The sequence below is a fragment of the Salvelinus alpinus genome, chromosome 19 (assembly GCF_045679555.1).
Source record: "Salvelinus alpinus chromosome 19, SLU_Salpinus.1, whole genome shotgun sequence".
Classification (NCBI taxonomy): Eukaryota; Metazoa; Chordata; class Actinopteri; order Salmoniformes; family Salmonidae; genus Salvelinus; species Salvelinus alpinus.
In genome coordinates, this window is record NC_092104.1 from 24348446 (window position 1) to 24370188 (window position 21743).

Sequence of the window (21743 nt, forward strand, 5' to 3'; positions counted from 1 at the left end):
GGGAGGGCTGAGCTGGCCGGGAGGAAAGGGGACAGTAGGTGTCCTAGGATGCAGAAAGGGAGAAGAGTAAGGTCGAAGAGGCAAATTCAGGAGACAGGGGGAGAAGGATTTAGCAGAAGGGAGAGATGATAGGATAGAAGAAGAGTAGTGAGAGCGAAGATTGCGATGGCGCATGACTATCTGTGTAGGGTTGGAGGAGAGGGAGACAGAAAAGGAAACAAAGTAATGATCAGAGACCTGGAGGGGGGTTGCAGTGAGATTAGTAGGCAAACAGCCTCTAGTAAAGATGAGGTAAAGCGTATTCCCTGCCTTGTGAGTGGGAGGGGACTGGGAAAGGGTGAGGTCAAAAGAGGCAAAGAGAGGGAAGAAAGAGTTGAAAAGAAATTAATTGAAGGCAGACATCGGGAGGTTGAAGTCGCCCAGTACGAAGAGCGGTGACCATCAGGAAATTAGCTTATCAAGGTGTCAAGCTCATTGAGGAACTCAATGTACCTGGTGGGCGATAGATGACAACAATGTTAAGCTGAAGTGGACAAGTGACAGTAACATAGAATTCAAATGAGGAGATTGACAGGTGAGTGAGGGAGAAAATATTGTTTCCATTTAGGAGAAATTAGTAGGCCTGTGCCAGCACTTTGACATCCAGATGCTCTCGTACAACGAGAGAATACGTAGTCCGATGAAGAGAGCAGCTGGAGTAGCAGTGTTCTCTGGGGTGATCCAGGTCTCCGCCAGGGCCAAAAAGTCTAGGGACTGAATGGCAGCATAGGCTGAGATGAATTCAGCGCTCTTGACCGCAGATCAGCAGTTCCAATGCTATACCTGTTTGCGTCTAATGCCTAGGAGACGCAAACAGGTATAGAAAACACACATGGTTGCCAATGCTACAAAAGAGCAAAAGGAGATCATTTGAAAATAACAAGGTTAGATCCTCAAGTGAGAGAGTGGTGCCTTCCTCGAACAACTTCGCAGAACAACTCGGCAGAACTGGCTTTGTTTCGGCGACGAGACCGGCGCTGACGCGACCGTCGCTTACAGCTGGGGCTGAGAAAACAGGGGAGACTTAAGTACTAACACTAATTGCTAATTATCTTGCAGAGGTGAAGTGCACACCTCCCGGTACTAATTGTTGATTTCCTAGGAGAGGAGAAACCACTCCCCCTCCAATACAGCCACTGATTACCAAAACAACAACAGTCACAAATTGCCCTGGGGCCTGTTGCACAAAAGTAGAATTAAGACATCCGGGATAAATGACTCAGCTGAGCTCAATGAAGCCAAAACATGTGCGTCCAGGCTTAATTGGTTGCACAAAGACCAAGCCAGGATGAGCAGACACGGATTCATTAAGCCAGGTGAAACCAATCCTGGATAGGTGCGCGCTCACGGCTCACTCAAATAGACCCCGCCACAGATCACAGATTAACTGATTTACCATGGCAACTAGAGCCGCGTACTTTTCCCCGTCGGAAGCACAAATCCTCATGGAGGCATACGAGGAGGTAAAAGATATAATTAAGAAGAAAGGCAACACCGCCACAGTGATAAAGCAAAGAGAAAAAGCGTGGCAAAGTATTGCAGACCGCCTGAATGCGTAAGTAGTGCACAATTACACACTCACCGCTCCGCTGAAACATCACAATTACAATTCAAATATTTAATTCACATCTCCAAAAATGCAGTTGTACTGTAATTATGAAACGGTTAAATTTTTAATTGAAATGCACTGCAGATATGAGTGAAATTGTGTAAAGTAACTCCATCACACTGTATAAAGCTATGATAAATTTTTTGATATTTTTACTGAAAACAAGACAAAAATACCAAGTAATTTTTTGCAGTGTGACTCCATTAAATGTGTGTGTGTGTGTGTGTGTGTGTGTGTGTGTGTGTGTGTGTGTGTAGATTAAACATGAACGGGCCAAAACGGACATGGCAGCAGGTCAAAATCAAATACAAGAACATTCTGCAGAATGGTATGGTCCCTGACTAATATTTAACAAAGCACAAGCATATATTGTACCCAGAAGGTGCCTGCTCACACATTGTCTGTACTGTTTTAGCAGTGAAAAAGAATACCCACAGACAAGGCACGGGTGGTGGGTCACCAAAGGCTGACCTTACCCCAGCAGAGGACATGGCCTTGGAGCTAAATAAAGGCAGGCCCGTCTTAGAGGGGATCCCTGGGGGGAAAGAGACGAGCATAGGTTCCTCCCAAGATGCCACCCGCTTCATTCAAGGTATGTCCTTCCATCTCTACATGGGATACAACCACATTCATATTGAATCAATTTGGACTGTCTGACTTTGGTTTACCTATTGCCTTGCAGTGTCTGGCAGCACTGTGTTCCTGTTAGAGCCACCAGCACAAGCACCAGACGATGCTGATCCAGTGAGTACTCCATCAAAGGCATACTGTAGGCCTGGCATGTCTTGTCTACTAGCTTCAATATGAATCCGATTAAATGTGATAGGGTGAAGGCCCCAGTGCAGCAGCAACAGCACATGATGGAGACGATGATGAGGAGGAGACCATCTCTCTGGATTCCAGAAGGCATGAGGTATCATGTTAAGACTGTGAAAGTACTATTTACTCTACAATGGTGAGGAGTCCTCATCAAAATCAAAAAATCTAATTTCTTTTACAGGACCCAGATGCTATACAGTGGGAAAACCAGCCTGGCAACATAGTGCGTATTAATAAAAGGACACCACATCCTGCCAAATTCCAGCTGCGCTAATTGTATTGTGTTCACAGAGCTCACAAGCTATCAGAAAGTTGTATGGCAACCACCTCCGGCGCCAAATAGAACTGGCAGACATAGACATTCAGTACAAGAAGAAAAAGATGGAAAATCTTGCACTGGAGTCCGAAATAAAAAAGAGGACAATTAGGAAACTGGACCTTGAAATAAAAAAACTTGAGAGGGAGGTGAGATATGCCTTCAATGTACACTGTATGCTAACTGTAACACAAATGTATTAATCATTATTTTTCTTTCCTCCCCCAGCTCCAAGAAGATGACACAGCTCAAAATAAAAATTAGGTATATTCTCGTAAAGTCAAGTGAGCCATGACATATGAGCTCTTATTGTGAGCACACAGGACGGTGGCATCTTTCTAAGGTTTTTTTTATTTTCCCAGCAATCAGTACAACCAAGTCATCGTTATAAGGCATCGCCCTCTTTTGCCCACCCCCCCAGCACCAGGTGTGGCCACTAGCCTATATGAAGGCCCAAAATTGTGTGTTCCTTTCTGCTCTGACAATGGCATGCCCATTCGTGCGAGATGTGGTGGATGAAGAAGCACTTGTGCTGAGGAGAGCCTTCAGGCGAGAAAGGGTCTTCAGGGACCGGTTGGACCCACTGGCCTTCCCTGATGACCATCTATATGAAAGATACAGGTTTTCTGCAGATGGCATCAGGTATCTATGCAGACTACTGGGTCTCAGGATTAAGCACCGCACTGCACGGAGCCATGCACTGAGTGTGGAGCAAATGGTTTGTGTGGCCTTGCGCTTTTTTGCTAGTGGAGCCTTCCTGTACTCAGTGGGGGATGCAGAACAGCTGAACAAGGCCACAATTTGCCGCACAATAAGGAGTGTGTGTCTGGCTATCAAAGCATTAGCAGATGTCTTCATCTCCTTCCCTGGCCACAGAAGACTCTGTGACATCAAAGAGGAGTTCTATAGGATTGCAGGTAAGAGGATCTACAAATTACAGGACAACTGTTAACACATAGTAGGATACTCATTACTTTGTGTGACAGGTTTCCCCAATGTCATTGGTGCAGTGGACTGCACACACATAAGGATAAAAGCCCCCTCAGGTGCCCATGAGGCCGATTTTGTGAATAGGAAATCCTTTCACAGCATTAATGTTCAGGTGAACATAACTTTTTGATATTGTCCATTGACGAACACTCTGCATTGCCAGTGATGTGCATTGATTGGTGTAATATTCCTCATCTTATGATTTCAGATGGTCTGCAATGCTGACTGTGTGATCAGCAATGTTGTGGCAAAATGGCCTGGCTCAGTCCATGACTCCAGAATCTTTCGGGCCTCTGAAATCTATCAGTGCCTATCACAAGGTAAGCCACACAACCCCTATTTATAACCATCATGGCTGTGTCAAGAATATCACTGTGTTTATGAGGTAGTAATGATGAGATTTTGTGTTGACAGGTGAATTCTCTGGTGTGTTGCTGGGAGACAGGGGGTATGGCTGCCAGCCTTTTCTCCTGACACCTTTCACAGACCCCCAGGAAGCACAGCAGGCCTACAACCATGCCCATGCCAGGACCAGGGCCAGAGTTGAAATGACCTTTGGCCTCCTGAAGGCACGCTTTCACTGCCTTCACAAATTAAGGGTCAGCCCTGTTAGGGCATGTGATATTACTGTGGCTTGTGCTGTCCTCCACAATGTGGCCTGCCTGAGGAAGGAGAGGGCCCCCAGAGTGCCACCAGCCATGGACTGGGACAATCCGGCAATCTTCCCTGATGACGACAGTGGTCGGCTGCTGAGGGACCAATATGTGTTGAATTATTTTAGTTAGTATGTGTGCTTTCAATTTTGGTTAAATATGTCCTGCGGTGGCAGAGGAATTAGGGTTTTTTTGGGTTCGTTTTTTGACGAATTTGGCCTCTTATGATGTTTGTGCGGTATACTGTGTGTAATACAAGGCTGCAGGGAGGCTACTGCATCCATTCATTTGTCTGTTCAGTTGATGTGTATGGATTTGTCCTGCATTTATTTTAGTGTGCAGACATGCAGGGTGTGTTATATACAGACCTTTGAATGTGTATGTATCATTTTGTATAATATGCTTGGATTCTGTGCTTTCCATCTTGTAGAGTCACTGTGACTTCAGTTTCGAAAGGAGCTGATGGTTTACCTGCTTTGTTTTGTCCTTATTCAATAAAGGAACATAATGTTACACATTGTGTTTTTATATTCATATGGAATGTGTATTTGTTTATATGACAGAGTACTAGGGCCACACTGAAGAAAAAGGATAAAGTCATAAATTTATGAGGCTGGTTCTTTCTGCAGAAAAGCTACATATTGTTTTTACAGTTTTGATACTTATGACAATGTGATACTTAATATTCTGGCACATCAGCATGTCTTTGTTTATGAAACCATACTGAAGTACAATTTCACGAAATGCCCCACATCTGTCATTTTAACAACTGTCCTCCTTTAAAACAACTGGTTACAATATTATGACTTGTGTTTTTTTCCCCTCTGTGGCCCTAATATTCTATCATTTTATATATAGCCTTATAGTCTATGGGAAACTGTAAATTATCTAATGATAGCAACATCATCTAAAAATCATTTTTTATCCAAAATCATTGAAATTAATGATCACAAACGTTTAAATAATAACAGTGGGTCTAGTTATATGTGATAACAATGTATAGTGAGCAGTGAAATAACTATTGGTTTCCATTTGTGGTGACTGCTGACTGACATTAGGGATGAGATTAAATAGATCCTGGAATTTAGCCTGGTCTGGAGCAGGTTAGCTCCACAGAATAAATCTCCATGGTAATTTATACCATAACATATCCTCCTGCCCCCTATCCATCTTTAGTGCAACCGGATTACGGATCAATTGAGCCAGGATCACCAAGATATCCTGGCTTAATCCCTTATCCTAGTTTTGTGCAACAGGCCCCTGCTCATTAATCCTGGTTGATGTGTCAACAATCAGCTGCAAGTTATGAGCAGTCAGCAGTTCACACACCAAATAGGCTACTGGGAAGAGAGACAGCACTTAAAGTAGATGGCCCTAGCTAGCAAAAAGACAGTACTAGACAACAACAGATTAAGAAAATACTTATACTGAATGCAAGAGAGAGCAAAAAATTCCACCAAAGCAGTGCAAAATGTCCAGTCAGAAAATATTGTTTTTCTCTCTGTCGGATGCAAGGGCCATATAGCCTAAACTTGTAAAAATGTTAAATAATGAACACTTCCTAAGTATCTCCATAAGTAGTGAAAAAAAATGTAGGCTATATTCCTTTCTCTTTCCATTCGATAGGCTTTGAATATGACTTTGGGCTAGGCAACGCTTTCATCATTTTAAGCATGCATGGCTTTCTCCTGATCAAACAATGAATAATTCTAACGGGAGTTCCATCTCAAAAAGTTGCTTCAATGGTCTAAAAAAATGTAAGGTAGCCAGAGTAGGGATGGGCATTTAAAATAATTTCACTATCGAATAATATCTAGAATTTTTTTTCTCGAATATCTGGATTGTCGAAATACATGTGTTTAAAAAAATAAATAATCACTGTTTAAACTTGGTAACTGGCTTGCTGTGCAGCCTGTGCAGCTTGGGAGATCTGTTTGCTTGCAGCAGTGTGGGGGATGGGCAGGGGCCAATAAGTTTGACATGAGGGAGAGAGTAGCCATACAGACTCGCGCTAGTTTGACAAACTTGTAGATACCGTAGGTTATCTATCATCCCATCTTGTAGTGCTTCTCTTGACTGCATCAAATTGATGTAATGAAGTTAGCTAAAATAGATTAGCCTAAGATACCTAGGCTAATTGAAGCTATTTTGCTGCGCTTCCCATCCCTCTCTACAACAACTACATTCAGATTAAACAACAGCCTACCTAATGGTTGCTTGTTGTAGCCTACTCATTCTCATTTAGCTAATTTAATTCCATAATTTCTATTCAATTTTGCATTGATTAGAAATCTCCCACATTGCTTGCTACACATGGAGCCACAGATTGTAGCCTAGTGCCACATTGAAACCTGTGTAGATTAAAGTGTGTATTTTTATGGGGCACATGTCATAAAAACTATACTGAACAACAATATAAACGCAGCATGCAACAATTTCAACAATTTTACTGAGTTACAGTTCATGTAAGGAAATCAGTTAATTGAAATAAATTAATTAGGCCCTAGTCTATGGATTTCCCATGACTGGGCAGGGGCCTGGGAGCGAGGCCCACCTACTGGTGAGCCAAGCCCAGCCAATCCAAATAAGTTTTTCCCCACAAAAGGGCTTCATTACAGACAGAAATAAGACCCCCAGCTCCACTAAAACCATTGACAACTACATAACGTTTTCTAGGGATTGTGAAATAAATGTTATAACTATTTGTTTTAATATCAACACCTATTGAGCATAGTCGGAACTACAAATGTTTAATTATTCCATGCGCACATTTAGCCCTATCATCAGAGTTGTACAGCAAATAACTATGCTTTTCATGATCAGTAAACATTAATGATCATGTAATGTCAGATACGTGAAGGTACAGTTGAAGTCGGAAGTTTGCATACACCTTAGCCAAATGCATTTAAACTCAGTTTTTCACAATTCCTGACATTTAATCCAAGTAAAAATTCCCTGTCTTAGGTCGGTTAGGATCACCACTTCATTTTAAGAATGTGAAATGTCAGAATAATATTTGGGCGAATTATTTATTTCAGCTTTTATATCTTTCATCAAATTCCCAGTGGGTCAGAAGTTTACAATTGTTTAACTTGGGTCAAACGTTTCGGGTAGCCTTCCACAAGCTTCCCACAATAAGTTGGGTGAATTTTGGCCCATTCCTCCTGACAGAGCTGGTGTAACTGAGTCAGGTTTGTAGGCCTTGCTCGCACATGTTCTTTCAGTTCTGCCCACACATTTTCTCTAGGATTGTGATCAGGGCTTTGTGATGGCCACTCCAATATCTTGACTTTGTTGTCCTTAAGCCATTTTGCCACAACTTTGGAAGTATGTTTGTGGTCATTGTCCATTTGGAAGACCCATTTGTGTCCAAGCTTTAATTCCAGACTGATGTCTTGAGATTTGCTTCAATATGTCCACATCACTTTCCTGCCTTCCACACGATCTCGACAAACCTTTTCTGTATGGACCTCGCTTTGTGCACGGAGGCATTGTCATGCTGAAACAGGAAAGGGCCTTCCCCAAACTGTTGCCACAACGATAGAAGCACAGAATGGTTGAGAGTGTCATTGTATGCTGTAGAGTTAAGATTTCCCTTCACTGGAAGAATGGGGCCTAGCCCGACCATGAAAAACCGCCCCAGACCATTATTCCTCCTCCACCAAACTTTACACTTCTCAATTTGCATTGGGGCAGGTAGCGTTCCCTATTAGACTGCCAGATGGTGAAGCGGGATTCATCATTCCCGAGAACGCGTTTCCACTGCGTCCAATGGCGGCAAGCTTTACACCTCTCCGACGCTTGTGTGCGGCTGCTCGGCCATGGAAACCCATTTCATGAAGCTTCCGACGAACAGCTCTTGTGCTGACGTTGCTTCCTGAGGCAGTTTGGAACTCGGTAGTGAGTGTTGCAACTGAGGACAGACGATTTTCACGCGCTTCAGCACTCAGCGGTCCCTTTCTTTGAGCTTGTGTGGCCTACCACTTCGCAGCTCAGCCGTTGTTACTCCTAGATGTTTCCACTTCACAATAACAGCACTTACAGTTTACCTGGGCAGCTCTAGCAGGGCAGAAATTTGACAAACTAACGTTGAAAGTCACTGATCTCTTCAGTAAGGCCATTCTTCTGCCAATGTTTGTCTATGGCGATTGCATGGCTGTGGCTCGATTTTTATACACCTGTCAACAACGGGTGTAGCTGAAATAGCCGAATCCACTAATTTGAAGGGGTGTCCACATACTTTTGTAGATATAGTATATATCACAATGTTTAATGAGTACATCATCACAATAGGACAAAGGTTGAGATCGCCCAACCCTATGGCACACTTCCAATGTTTTGAGTGAGGTAAAAGGTACTGAGCCCTTAATCGATACAGTCCACACACAGGCCTAATCAATAGGACTCAATGTTCTTGCTCCCAATCTTCTCACTCCGTATGTTCTTGCCATAAACAAATCCCCTATATTTATTTTGACAGTGAACTTTCTCAGTCATCATTATTCAGGATTTTCCATAATCATGGTAGCACCCACATTAAAGAGATTCTCCAGTACTTTTGTATACTTTTAATCCAGTAGTTCTGAAAGTAGCACTCATGAGCCAAAAGTGGTCTCCGAAAATTGCGTATGATGTCACATACAGTACCAGTCAAAAGTTTGGACACACCTACTCATTCAAGGGTTTTTTGTTATTTTTACTATTTTCTACATTGTAGATTCTTCAAAGTAGCTACCCTTTGCCTTAATGACATATTTGCACACTTGGCATTCTCTCAACCAGCTTCATGAGGTAGTCATCTGGAATATATTTCAATTAACAGGTGTGCCTTGTTAAATGTTTATTTTAGAAATTTCTTTGCTTCTTAAAACTTCTTGTCAATAGGGGGGTGCTGTTTTCACTTTGGGAAAAATCGTGCCCAAATTAAACTGCCTCGTACTCTATTCTAGATTGTACAATATGCATATTATGATTACTATTGGATAGAAAACACTCAAGTTTCTATAACTGTTTGAATTATATCTGTGAGTAAAACAGAACTCATTTTGCAGCAAACTTCCAGACAGGAAGTGAAAAATCTGAAAACGAGGCTCTGTTTCAGGGCCTGCCTATTCAATTGCCTAATATTTATCGATATGCATGCACTTCATACGCCTTCCACTAGATGTCAACAGGCAGTGGAAGGTGGAATGGGGTGTCTAGCTTGATCTGAGGTCGAACAAGAGCTCTTGGAATGACGTGTCCAGAATTTCCTTTCTCTACCTAGGCGCGGGAAGCACCTCCATATTGTCTTATGATAAGCGTTCGGTATACACGGCTAATATCTCCGGCTCTGATTTTATTTGATGCATGTGATAATAACATTGTAAAGCAGGTTTTTTCAACCGAGTTCTATCAGTTTATTCAACGTTTATTTGGACTTTTGGAGTTTTCAGTTCTTTGCGTCGAGAGAAACTGGGAACGTCATCAACATTGGCTAGCATTGTGGCACGAATTCGAAAGGAGAAAAGGACATTCTAAAACCAAACAACGATTTATCCTCGACCTAGGACTCCTTGTACAAGATTCTGATGGAAGCTCAACAAAAGTAAGAACAATTTATGATGTTATTTCGTATTTCTGTGGAAAATGTTATTCCTATTCTCTGCCGTTTTGGCGGGCGCTGTCTTGCAATAACGCAAGCTGTTTGTTATGGGAAAGTTATTTTAAAAAATTGAACACGACGGTTGCATTAAGAACCAGTGTATCTTTCATTTGCCATACAACAACTATTTTTATGTAAAGTTTATGATGAGTTCTTTGGTCAGATTAGGTGAGTGTCCAAACTAGCTCCGGACATTCTGGTGAATCGATGCTACATATTCACAATGTATAACCACGGTTTGCAGCTCTAAATATGCACATTCTCGAACAAAACATAAGTGTATTGTATAACCTGATGTTATAAGACTGTCATCTGATGAAGTTGGTTAAGGTTAGTGATTAATTTTATATATTTTGCTGGTTTTTGCGAATGCTATCTATGCGGTGAATAAATGCAGTTGTGTGTTTGGCTATTGTGGTAAGCTAATATAATGCTATATTGTGTTTTCGCTGTAAAACACTTAAAAAATCGGAAATATTGGCTGGATTCACAAGATGTTTATCTTTCATTTGCTGTACACCATGTATTTTTCATAAATGTTTTATGATGAGTATTTAGGTATTTCACGTTGCTCTCTAATTATTCTGGCTGCTTTGGTGATATTTTTTATGGTAGCTGCAATGTAAAACTATGATTTATACCTCAAATATGCACATTTTCGAACAAAACATTTACATTTACATTTAAGTCATTTAGCAGACGCTCTTATCCAGAGCGACTTACAAATTGGTGCATTCACCTTATGACATCCAGTGGAACGGCCACTTTACAATAGTGCATCTAAATCTTTTAAGGGGGGGGGGAGTGAGAAGGATTACTTTATCCTATCCTAGGTATTCCTTAAAGAGGTGGGGTTTCAGGTGTCTCCGGAAGGTGGTGATTGACTCCGCTGTCCTGGCGTCGTGAGGGAGTTTGTTCCACCATTGGGGGGCCAGAGCAGCGAACAGTTTTGACTGGGCTGAGCGGGAACTGTACTTCCTCAGTGGTAGGGAGGCGAGCAGGCCAGAGGTGGATGAACGCAGTGCCCTTGTTTGGGTGTAGGGCCTGATCAGAGCCTGGAGGTACTGAGGTGCCGTTCCCCTCACAGCTCCGTAGGCAAGCACCATGGTCTTGTAGCGGATGCGAGCTTCAACTGGAAGCCAGTGGAGAGAGCGGAGGAGCGGGGTGACGTGAGAGAACTTGGGAAGGTTGAACACCAGACGGGCTGCGGCGTTCTGGATGAGTTGTAGGGGTTTAATGGCACAGGCAGGGAGCCCAGCCAACAGCGAGTTGCAGTAATCCAGACGGGAGATGACAAGTGCCTGGATTAGGACCTGCGCCGCTTCCTGTGTGAGGCAGGGTCGTACTCTGCGGATGTTGTAGAGCATGAACCTACAGGAACGGGCCACCGCCTTGATGTTGGTTGAGAACGACAGGGTGTTGTCCAGGATCACGCCAAGGTTCTTAGCGCTCTGGGAGGAGGACACAATGGAGTTGTCAACCGTGATGGCGAGATCATGGAACGGGCAGTCCTTCCCCGGGAGGAAGAGCAGCTCCGTCTTGCCGAGGTTCAGCTTGAGGTGGTGATCCGTCATCCACACTGATATGTCTGCCAGACATGCAGAGATGCGATTCGCCACCTGGTCATCAGAAGGGGGAAAGGAGAAGATTAGTTGTGTGTCGTCTGCATAGCAATGATAGGAGAGACCATGTGAGGTTATGACAGAGCCAAGTGACTTGGTGTATAGCGAGAATAGGAGAGGGCCTAGAACAGAGCCCTGGGGGACACCAGTGGTGAGAGCACGTGGTGAGGAGACAGATTCTCGCCACGCCACCTGGTAGGAGCGACCTGTCAGGTAGGACGCAATCCAAGCGTGGGCCGCGCCGGAGATGCCCAACTCGGAGAGGGTGGAGAGGAGGATCTGATGGTTCACAGTATCGAAGGCAGCCGATAGGTCTAGAAGGATGAGAGCAGAGGAGAGAGAGTTAGCTTTAGCAGTGCGGAGCGCCTCCGTGATACAGAGAAGAGCAGTCTCAGTTGAATGACTAGTCTTGAAACCTGACTGATTTGGATCAAGAAGGTCATTCTGAGAGAGATAGCGGGAGAGCTGGCCAAGGACGGCACGTTCAAGAGTTTTGGAGAGAAAAGAAAGAAGGGATACTGGTCTGTAGTTGTTGACATCGGAGGGATCGAGTGTAGGTTTTTTCAGAAGGGGTGCAACTCTCGCTCTCTTGAAGACGGAAGGGACGTAGCCAGCGGTCAGGGATGAGTTGATGAGCGAGGTGAGGTAAGGGAGAAGGTCTCCGGAAATGGTCTGGAGAAGAGAGGAGGGGATAGGGTCAAGCGGGCAGGTTGTTGGGCGGCCGGCCGTCACAAGACGCGAGATTTCATCTGGAGAGAGAGGGGAGAAAGAGGTCAGAGCACAGGGTGGGGCAGTGTGAGCAGAACCAGCGGTGTCGTTTGACTTAGCAAACGAGGATCGGATGTCGTCGACCTTCTTTTCAAAATGGTTGACGAAGTCATCTGCAGAGAGGGAGGAGGGGGGAGGGGGAGGAGGATTCAGGAGGGAGGAGAAGGTGGCAAAGAGCTTCCTGGGGTTAGAGGCAGATGCTTGGAATTTAGAGTGGTAGAAAGTGGCTTTAGCAGCAGAGACAGAAGAGGAAAATGTAGAGAGGAGGGAGTGAAAGGATGCCAGGTCCGCAGGGAGGCGAGTTTTCCTCCATTTCCGCTCGGCTGCCCGGAGCCCTGTTCTGTGAGCTCGCAATGAGTCGTCGAGCCACGGAGCGGGAGGGGAGGACCGAGCCGGCCTGGAGGATAGGGGACATAGAGAGTCAAAGGATGCAGAAAGGGAGGAGAGGAGGGTTGAGGAGGCAGAATCAGGAGATAGGTTGGAGAAGGTTTGAGCAGAGGGAAGAGATGATAGGATGGAAGAGGAGAGGGTAGCGGGGGAGAGAGAGCGAAGGTTGGGACGGCGCGATACCATCCGAGTAGGGGCAGTGTGGGAAGTGTTGGATGAGAGCGAGAGGGAAAAGGATACAAGGTAGTGGTCGGAGACTTGGAGGGGAGTTGCAATGAGGTTAGTGGAAGAACAGCATCTAGTAAAGATGAGGTCGAGCGTATTGCCTGCCTTGTGAGTAGGGGGGGAAGGTGAGAGGGTGAGGTCAAAAGAGGAGAGGAGTGGAAAGAAGGAGGCAGAGAGGAATGAGTCAAAGGTAGACGTGGGGAGGTTAAAGTCGCCCAGAACTGTGAGAGGTGAGCCGTCCTCAGGAAAGGAGCTAATCAAGGCATCGAGCTCATTGATGAACTCTCCGAGGGAACCTGGAGGGCGATAAATGATAAGGATGTTAAGCTTGAAAGGGCTGGTAACTGTGACAGCATGGAATTCAAAGGAGGCGATAGACAGATGGGTAAGGGGAGAAAGAGAGAATGACCACTTGGGAGAGAAGAGGATCCCGGTGCCACCACCCCGCTGACCAGAAGCTCTCGGGGTGTGCGAGAACACGTGGGCGGACGAAGAGAGAGCAGTAGGAGTAGCAGTGTTATCTGTGGTGATCCATGTTTCCGTCAGTGCCAGGAAGTCGAGGGACTGGAGGGAGCCATAGGCTGAGATGAACTCTGCCTTGTTGGCCGCAGATCGGCAGTTCCAGAGGCTACCGGAGACCTGGAACTCCACGTGGGTCGTGCGCGCTGGGACCACCAGATTAGGGTGGCCGATGCCACGCGGTGTGGAGCGTTTGTATGGTCTGTGCAGAGAGGAGAGAACAGGGATAGACAGACACATAGTTGACAGGCTACAGAAGAGACTACGCTAATGCAAAGGAGATTGGAGTGGCAAGTGGACTACGCGTCTCGAATGTTCAGAAAGTTAAGCTTACGTAGCAAGAATCTTATTGACTAAAATGATTAAGATGATACAGTACTGCTGAAGTAGGCTAGCTGGCAGTGGCTGCGTTGTTGACTTTGTAGGCTAGCTGGCAGTTGTTGACTTTGTAGGCTAGCTGGCAGTGGCTGCGTTGTTGACACTACACTAATCAAGTCGTTCCGTTGAGTGTAATAGTATCTACAGTGCTGCTATTCGGGGGCTAGCTGGCTAGCTAGCAGTGTTGATTACGTTACGTTGCGTTAAAAGAACGACAATAGCTGGCTAGCTAACCTAGAAAATCGCTCTAGACTACACAATTATCTTTGATACAAAGACGGCTATGTAGCTAGCTATGTAGCTAGCTACGATCAAACAAATCAAACCGTTGTACTGTAATGAAATGAAATGAAAATGTGATACTACCTGTGGAGCGAAGCGGAATGCGACCGGGTTGTTGAGTGCAGAAGTTCTATTCGGTAGACGTTGGCTAGCTGTTGAAAACATAAATTTATTGTATAACATGTTATAAGACTGTCATCTGATGAAGTTGTTTCTTGGTTAGTGACTAATTATATCTCTATTTGGTCGGTTTTGGTCGGTTTTGTGATAGCTACCTATGCGGTACAAACATGGTGAAAATATGCGGTTGAGTCTTTGGCTATTGTGGTTAGCTAATAGAAATACATATTGTGTTTTCGCTGTAAAACATTTTAAAAATCGGAAAGATGGCTGGATTCACAAGATGTTTGTCTTTCATTTGCTGTATTGGAGTTGTGATTTCATGATATTTATATGCTATTATTTACTTGTGGCGCTATGCTAGGCTATGCTAGTCAGCTTTTACTGATGAGGATGCTCCCGGATCCGGGATGGGTGTTAAGTAAAGGTTAATCTGTTTGAGCCAATCAGTTGTGTTGTGACAGGGTAGGGGAGGTATACAGAAAATAGCCCTATTTGGTAAAAGACCAAGTCAATATTATGGCAAGAACAGCTCAAATAAGCAAAGAAAAAAACGACAGTACGTTATTACTTTAAGACATGAAGGTCAGTCAATGCAGAACATTTCAAGAACTTTGAAAGTCTATTCAAGTGCAGTCGCAAAAACCATAAAGAGCTATGATGAAACTGGGTCTCATGAGGACCGCCACAGGAAAGGAAGACACAGAGTTACATCTGCTGCAGAGGATAAGTTCATTAGCGTTAACTGTACCTTAGATTGCAGCCCAAATAAATGCTTCACAGAGTTCAAGTAACAGACACATCTCAACATCAACTGTTCAGCGGAGACTGCGTGAATCAGGACTTCATGGTCGAATTGCTGCAAAGAAACCACAATTAAGGGACACCAATAAGAAGAAGAGACTTGCTTGGGCCAAGAAACAAGAGCAATGGGCATTAGACCGGTGGAAATCTTTCCTTTGGTCTGATGAGTCCAAATTTTAGATTTTTGGTTCCAACCGCCCTGTCTTTGTGAGACGCAGAGTAGGTGAACGGATGATCTCCGCATGTGTGGGTCCCACTGTGAAGCATGGAGCAGGAGGTGTGGGGGTGTTTTGCTGGTGACACTGTCAGTGATTTATTTAGAATTCAAGGCACACTTAACCAGCATGGCTACCACAGCATTCTGCATTGATAAGCTATCCCATCTAGTTTGTGCTTTGTGGGACTATCATTTGTTTATCAACAGGACAATGACCCAATATACACCTCCAGGCTGTGTAAGGGCTATTTGACTAAGGAGAGTGATGGAGTGCTGCATCAGATGACCTGGCCTCCACAATCACCTGACCTCAAACCAACTGAGATGGTTTGGGATGAGTTGGACTGTAGAGTGAAGGAAAGGCAGCCAACAATATGTGGGAACTCCTTCAAGACTGTTGGAAAAGCATTCCAGGTGATGCTGGGTGAGAGAATACCAAGCGTGTGCAAAGCTGTCATCAAGGCAAAGGGTGGCTACTTTCAAGAATACAAAATGTATTTTGATTTGTTTAACCCTTTTTTGTTTACTACATGATTCCATTTGTTATTTCATAGTTTTGATGTGTTTACTATTATTCTAAAATGTAGAAAGTAGTAAAAATAAAGAAACTCCTTGAATGAGTAGGTGTGACCAAACTTTTGACTGGTACTGTATTTGCAGAAAACATCATCTGAAACACAACCAAAACATATTGCAAAGGCATGCAACAAGTTTGTAGAGTCACAAGCTTGATATCATTGCATGCTAGGAATATGGGACCAAATACTAATCTTTTGACTAAATTGAATAAGTGAATTTGTCCAAATACTTATGACACCATCAAATGGGCGGACTACATATGTAAAGTGAATTTATTTCTAAACGGTAAAACAGACATGTATAAAATTACCCTTAAAAAGAAAGCGACATTCTGTTTAAAACATTTGATCTCAAATTCAAAATGCTGGCATATAGAGCCAAATTAAAAGTTTTAGCTTCACTGTCCAAATAAATATGTGGGGGAGTGTAATTGCATATTGAACACTGAAGGCCTCCATTGGGAACAAATTCCATACATAATTAGTAGGACTCAATCAGTATGTAAATAATGGAACTACTCTAGTTGTATTGTGACATGTTCAAGTGTGCTTTGGTGTTAGGGTGAGAAAAGCTTACCGTTGAAACGTGTCTGTAAGTTTAGTACAATTATAAACCTAGAAGTGTGGTTGTTGAGGGAAGGTGAACATATATGCAGTCTGGAAATAAAAAACTATTTACATCATCAGATTAGTCACACCTTTCAATATACAAATTATTTAATTTAAAACACTATTTGAAGAAGAAGAAAAAACACTCAGCATGTCGTGTCTATTGTTCAACAAAACAAACATTTATTTTGCTGATCATCCCAAAAATGTAGCTGGCACAAAGCACAGCAGGGATACTCTGTTGTAACCAAGCCTGGAGGGCCGGATGGAGTACTGTTAGTTTCCAGATTTGAGAGAATCCTTGAATTACAGTATGGAGCCGAGCTCAAGACCAGTGTAATGTAGGGCTCACCTGGGCCTGGAAAGAGGTGTCTAAAATAGCGCAGGACAGAAAGAGATAGAAGGGGGGCCCTTTTGAGGCCTTAAATGCCGCATGGCGTGATGAGGCCTTGGTAAGTAAGAAGTACAGTAAGTAAGAAGTACCATGTTGTCTGTTGCTGCCCCCCAGGCACTGGCACCAACGCCTGCTACATGGAGGAGATGCGTCACCTGGAGCTGGTGGAAGGGGACGAGGGGAGGATGTGTGTTAACATGGAGTGGGGGGCATTTGGGGACGATGGCACTCTGGATGATCTTCGTACAGACTTCGACCAGGAGATCGACGCCGGCTCCCTCAACCCTGGCAAACAGCTGTGAGTGACAGACAGACAACTGGCCCGCCCTCTACTTCTACCATACTGTCTACTACACTAGTCCTCACTGTCTGTTGCCCAATCCCACCTGGAAAAGATATCAACCTCCAGCTGCTATATAGATCTGGCTTTGTGTTGAAAGTGTAATTTTCAGCTTGTTAAGTATCACCATCAGCATTTATTCACAGCTAGCCAAGTGTTGTTGTAAATGTGTGACATCCTGCTGTGTGTGTGTGTAGGTTTGAGAAGATGATCAGTGGGATGTACATGGGCGAGCTGGTGCGTCTGATCCTAGTAAAGATGGCCAAGGAGGACATGGTGTTTCAGGGTCACACCACCCCTGACCTCGTCACCAATGGACAACTCCAGACCAGCTTTGTCTCTGCCATCGAGAATGACAAGTTAGTAGTTTTTTGTGTGTGTACGATATGTGGGCCGATCTTGATATAACTTGGTTCATGATGATGATGATGATGATGATAATAGGTAGTAAATGTAATTCATACAAATACCAAACTGAATGTTATACTTTATAAGCTGGTATGTAACTGAGGTGGTACTATTTTCCTGACAGAGACAAGGAGGGTCTGGTGAGTGCAGAGAAGATGCTGAGGGGGCTGGGCCTGGACCCCTCTGTGGAAGACTGCGTGGCCACTCGGAGGGTGTGTCAGGTGGTGTCGACCCGGGCCGCCCACCTGTGTGCTGCCACCCTGGCCGCTGTGTTAGGACAGATCAGAGACAACAAGGCTGCAGAGAGGCTGAGGACAACAATAGGAGTGGACGGCTCTGTCTACAAGAACCACCCACAGTGAGTGGGGCGGGGGGGGTGCGCACGGTGTGTGTGTGTGCAAGTGCATGTGAGAGTGTGTGCGAGTGTGTGGGGTTGCGTGTGTGTGAGTGCTTGCGTGTGTATTAGTGCGTGTGTGCGCACACTTGTGTGAGCATGGAGATACTGTAATCTGGGGTTATCTCTAACATAGTTGGGGTCAATGATGCTGCCATTGCAGCTCCCATCAATTCAGAAGAGAACAGATGAAGTGTTGCACTTGACATGACGCTCCGATAATCTACTCTGAGGCACTACTCACTGAAGTATAGAAGACATACTCTTATTTCTATTAGAATGAACTAAACTAGACTGCACAGTGTAATTACAGTGGAACGGACTCTCTGATCTTAAAGCTCCCATGCAGTCTTTAATTTATTTTTTATCATCACTGTATGTCTAATAAATCACTGTGTGTTTATTTAATAAAAATAACTCCAAATTATATGTTTTATAATGTTTTTCCTTGAGCCCAGGGCATAAAAAAAGGTTTGGTCCTTCAACCACTGTGGTAGGTAGATAAAAACAATCTACCAGCCACTCAGATTTTTTACCTTCCAAAAATGTTTTTGTTGTTGCTAAAATTACACCAACAAACAGAAAAAACAGATGAACATGCTTTGTAAAGTTTCCAAAACAATAATAGATTTATTACTAGTAAGGTAGCCTGGCGGGTAGGAGTATTGGGCCACTAACCGAAAGGTTGCTGGATCGTATCGCCGGCATGTCTGTAAATGTAATTCTGACCCTGAGCAAGGCACTTAACCCCCAACAACAACTGCTCCCAGGGTGCCAAAGATGTCGATTAAGGCAACCCCCATCACCACTCTGATTCAGCCACCGGCACCACTCAAGGACATTCAGAGACTTGTCCTGAAGCCACTCCTGCATTGTCTTGGCTGTGTGCTTAGTGTCGTTGTCCTGTTGGAAGGTGAACCTTCGCCCAAGTCTGAGGTCTTGAGCGCTCTGGAGCAGGTTTTGATCAAGGATCTCTTTGTACTTTGCTCTGTTCATCGTTCCCTCTATCCTGACTAGTCTCCCTGCCACTGCAAAACATCCCCCTTTTTATACCTGTGCACAGCGCTTCTAAAAATGAAGCTTTCACTCAGCTCTTCACGTGTGCACAGCCCCCAGCCAGGCAGTGTTGCAGTGCAAGGTAGGATAGGTTAAGTAGAATTCGTAGTTCTTTGACTTAGTACAATTTAATTTACCAGCTATGAAACAAAACAGCAGAAATTATTTGAAAACAGCTACTGTAGAATTTGTTTTGCTATAAATGTGATCATACTTGACTATTTTTGTTGTGAAATGCTCGCACTGTGGAGCCCTGACCCCCTGCCAACATGGCTGGTGAAATAGACAATTTACCCTCCAATGCCAAAATGTACTCGCATTTGGCGGGTGGCAGGTGTTAACTTTAAATCCTGCCTTAGGGTTTTGGCCATTGAAATGCTCAGTCTGATCGTGTGGGCGTTAGGACACAAATTTGAAGATATTTACATACAAAGCCCTGATTGGCTGATTGGATGGTCTAATCCTGAATGCTGATTGGTTAAAACCACATTCTAGCCGGTGTCTATTCCGGAAGTTACCACAGACGTTAAAATGCCTATTTACTCTGTTCCATCTGACAGCGCAATCCACTGTCTCATCAGCCCAGCCAGGCAACTTGATCTCCACTCTAAAAAGCAGTGGGTCAGAAGTTTACATACACTCAATTAGTATTTGGTAGCATTGCCTTTAATTGTTTAACTTGGGTCAAACGTTTAGGGTAGCCTTCCACAAGCTTCCCACAATAAGTTGGGTGAATTTTGGCCCATTCCTTCTGACAGAGCTGGTGTAACTAAGTCAAGTTTGCACGCCTCCTTGCTTGCACACACGTTTTCAGTTCTGCCCACAAATTTTCTATAGGATTGAGGTCAGGGCTTTGTGATGGCCACTCCAATACCTTGACTTTGTTGTCCTTAAGCCATTTTGCCACAACTTTGGAAGTATGCCTGGGGTCATTGTCCATTTGGAAGACCCATTTGCGACCAAGCTTTAACTTCCTGACTGATGTCTTGAGATGTTGCTTCAATATATTGACGTAATTTTCCTGCCTCATGATGCCATCTATTTTGTGAAGTGCACCAGTCCCTCCTGCAGCAAAGCACCCCCACAAAATGATGCTGCCACCCCCGTGCTTCACGGTTGGGATGGTGTTCTTCGGCTTGCAAGCGTCCCCCTTTTCCTCCAAACATAATGATGGTCATTATGGCCAAACGGTTCTATTTTTGTTTCATCAGACCAGAGGACATTTCTCTAAAAAGTACAATCTTTGTCCCCATGTGCAGTTGCAAACTGTAGTCTGGATTTTTTTATGGCGGTTTTGGAGCAGTGGCTTCTTCCTTGCTGAGTGGCCCTTCAGGTTATGTTGATATAGGACTCGTTTTACTGTGGATATATATAGTTTTGTACCTGTTTCCTCCAGCTGTTGTTCTGTGATTGATTTGCACTTTTTGCACCAAAGTACGTTCATCTCTAGGAGACAGAACGCGTCTCCTTCCTGAGCGGTATGATGGCTGCGTGGTCCCATGGTGTTTATACTTGTATACTATTGTTTGTACAGATGAACGTGGTACCATCAGGCATTTGGAAATTGCTCCCAAGGATGAACCAGACTTGTGGAGGTCAAAAAATTTTTTTCTGAGGTCTTGGCTGATTTCTTTTGATTTTCCCATGTCAAGCAAAGAGGCACTGAGTTTGAAGGTAGGCCTTGAAATACATCCACAGGTACACCTCCAATTGACTAAAATTAAGTCAATTAGCCTATCAGAAGCTTCTAAAGCCATGACATAATTTCTAGACTTTTCCAAGCTGTTTAAAGGCACAGTCAACTTAGTGTATGTACATTTCTGACCCACTGGAATTGTTATACAGTGAATTAGAAGTGAAATAATCTGTGGGTAAACAATTGTTGGAAAAATTACTTGCGTCATGCACAAAGTAGTTGTCCTAACCGACTTGCCAAAACTATAGTTCGTTAACAAGAAATTTGAGGAGTGGTTGAAAAACGAGTTTTAATGACTCCAACCTAAGTGTATTTAAACCTCCGACTTCAACTGTATACAAGAAAATGTCAATTGAAAAAAGGTAAAACAGAACACAGCTAATTTGCAGTCTTTCCAGCTTCAGTTTGAAGAGATTGTGTTGCTCTGTTGTTGGCTAGCTCCTCTGAACAACAGTGTCCTGACGAGTGAGCACATTTTCTATGCCAGGCGAAATCGCACCTCATTAATTAATTGTTATGGATTTATCCAAATAAATGTCACTAGAAAACAGCTTATGCAAATGTAGCTACTTTGCTGTTATTCTGGCCGCACTTATTGACGTGACTGTAAATTAGCCGTAGTTGGCTAGCTAGTGTTGGTTTTCGTTTCCTTGTTCCTTGTCAATTATTGGCTCATTGGTGACATTAGAATTATGACAATATCTTTAATTAAATCATTCAAAAACCTTTATTAATGCAATTGCAGACAGACGTTGACAACAGGAACATAACGCATGATTCCAAGTAAGTTCTGCATCCAAGAAAAGGTCCCATGTTATTTTATTAAACCCAAAGTCTAGCCCTAGTGATGTCACTGCCAACATCATTATCTTTTAC

The 21743-nt window shown here is 43.9% G+C and overlaps 2 protein-coding genes across 4 annotated transcripts in view; both read left to right on the forward strand.

The window, feature by feature from the left end:
• hk2 (hexokinase 2) overlaps window positions 1-21743 on the forward strand; it is a 110990-nt gene that overhangs the window by 56647 nt on the left and 32600 nt on the right. The window contains exons 7-9 of the mRNA XM_071352669.1: window positions 17088-17271; window positions 17511-17672; window positions 17846-18079. Of these exons, the coding sequence (XP_071208770.1) occupies window positions 17088-17271; window positions 17511-17672; window positions 17846-18079 (580 nt within the window). The remainder of the gene's footprint in view (window positions 1-17087; window positions 17272-17510; window positions 17673-17845; window positions 18080-21743) is intronic.
• Window positions 1229-4962, forward strand: LOC139545183 (putative nuclease HARBI1). 3 transcript variants are annotated; one of them, XM_071352666.1, is made up of 10 exons: window positions 1229-1976; window positions 2064-2240; window positions 2331-2392; window positions 2475-2561; window positions 2649-2932; window positions 3012-3047; window positions 3146-3700; window positions 3770-3885; window positions 3982-4093; window positions 4188-4962. In XM_071352666.1, exons 7-10 carry the CDS (start codon window positions 3229-3231, stop codon window positions 4556-4558), a joined length of 1071 nt encoding a protein of 356 aa, XP_071208767.1. In that variant the 5' UTR covers window positions 1229-1976; window positions 2064-2240; window positions 2331-2392; window positions 2475-2561; window positions 2649-2932; window positions 3012-3047; window positions 3146-3228; the 3' UTR covers window positions 4559-4962. The 3 variants fall into 3 exon arrangements, with proteins under 3 accessions (XP_071208767.1, XP_071208769.1, XP_071208768.1); XM_071352668.1 differs by having other exon boundaries at window positions 2649-3047; XM_071352667.1 differs by having other exon boundaries at window positions 2649-2690; window positions 2759-3700.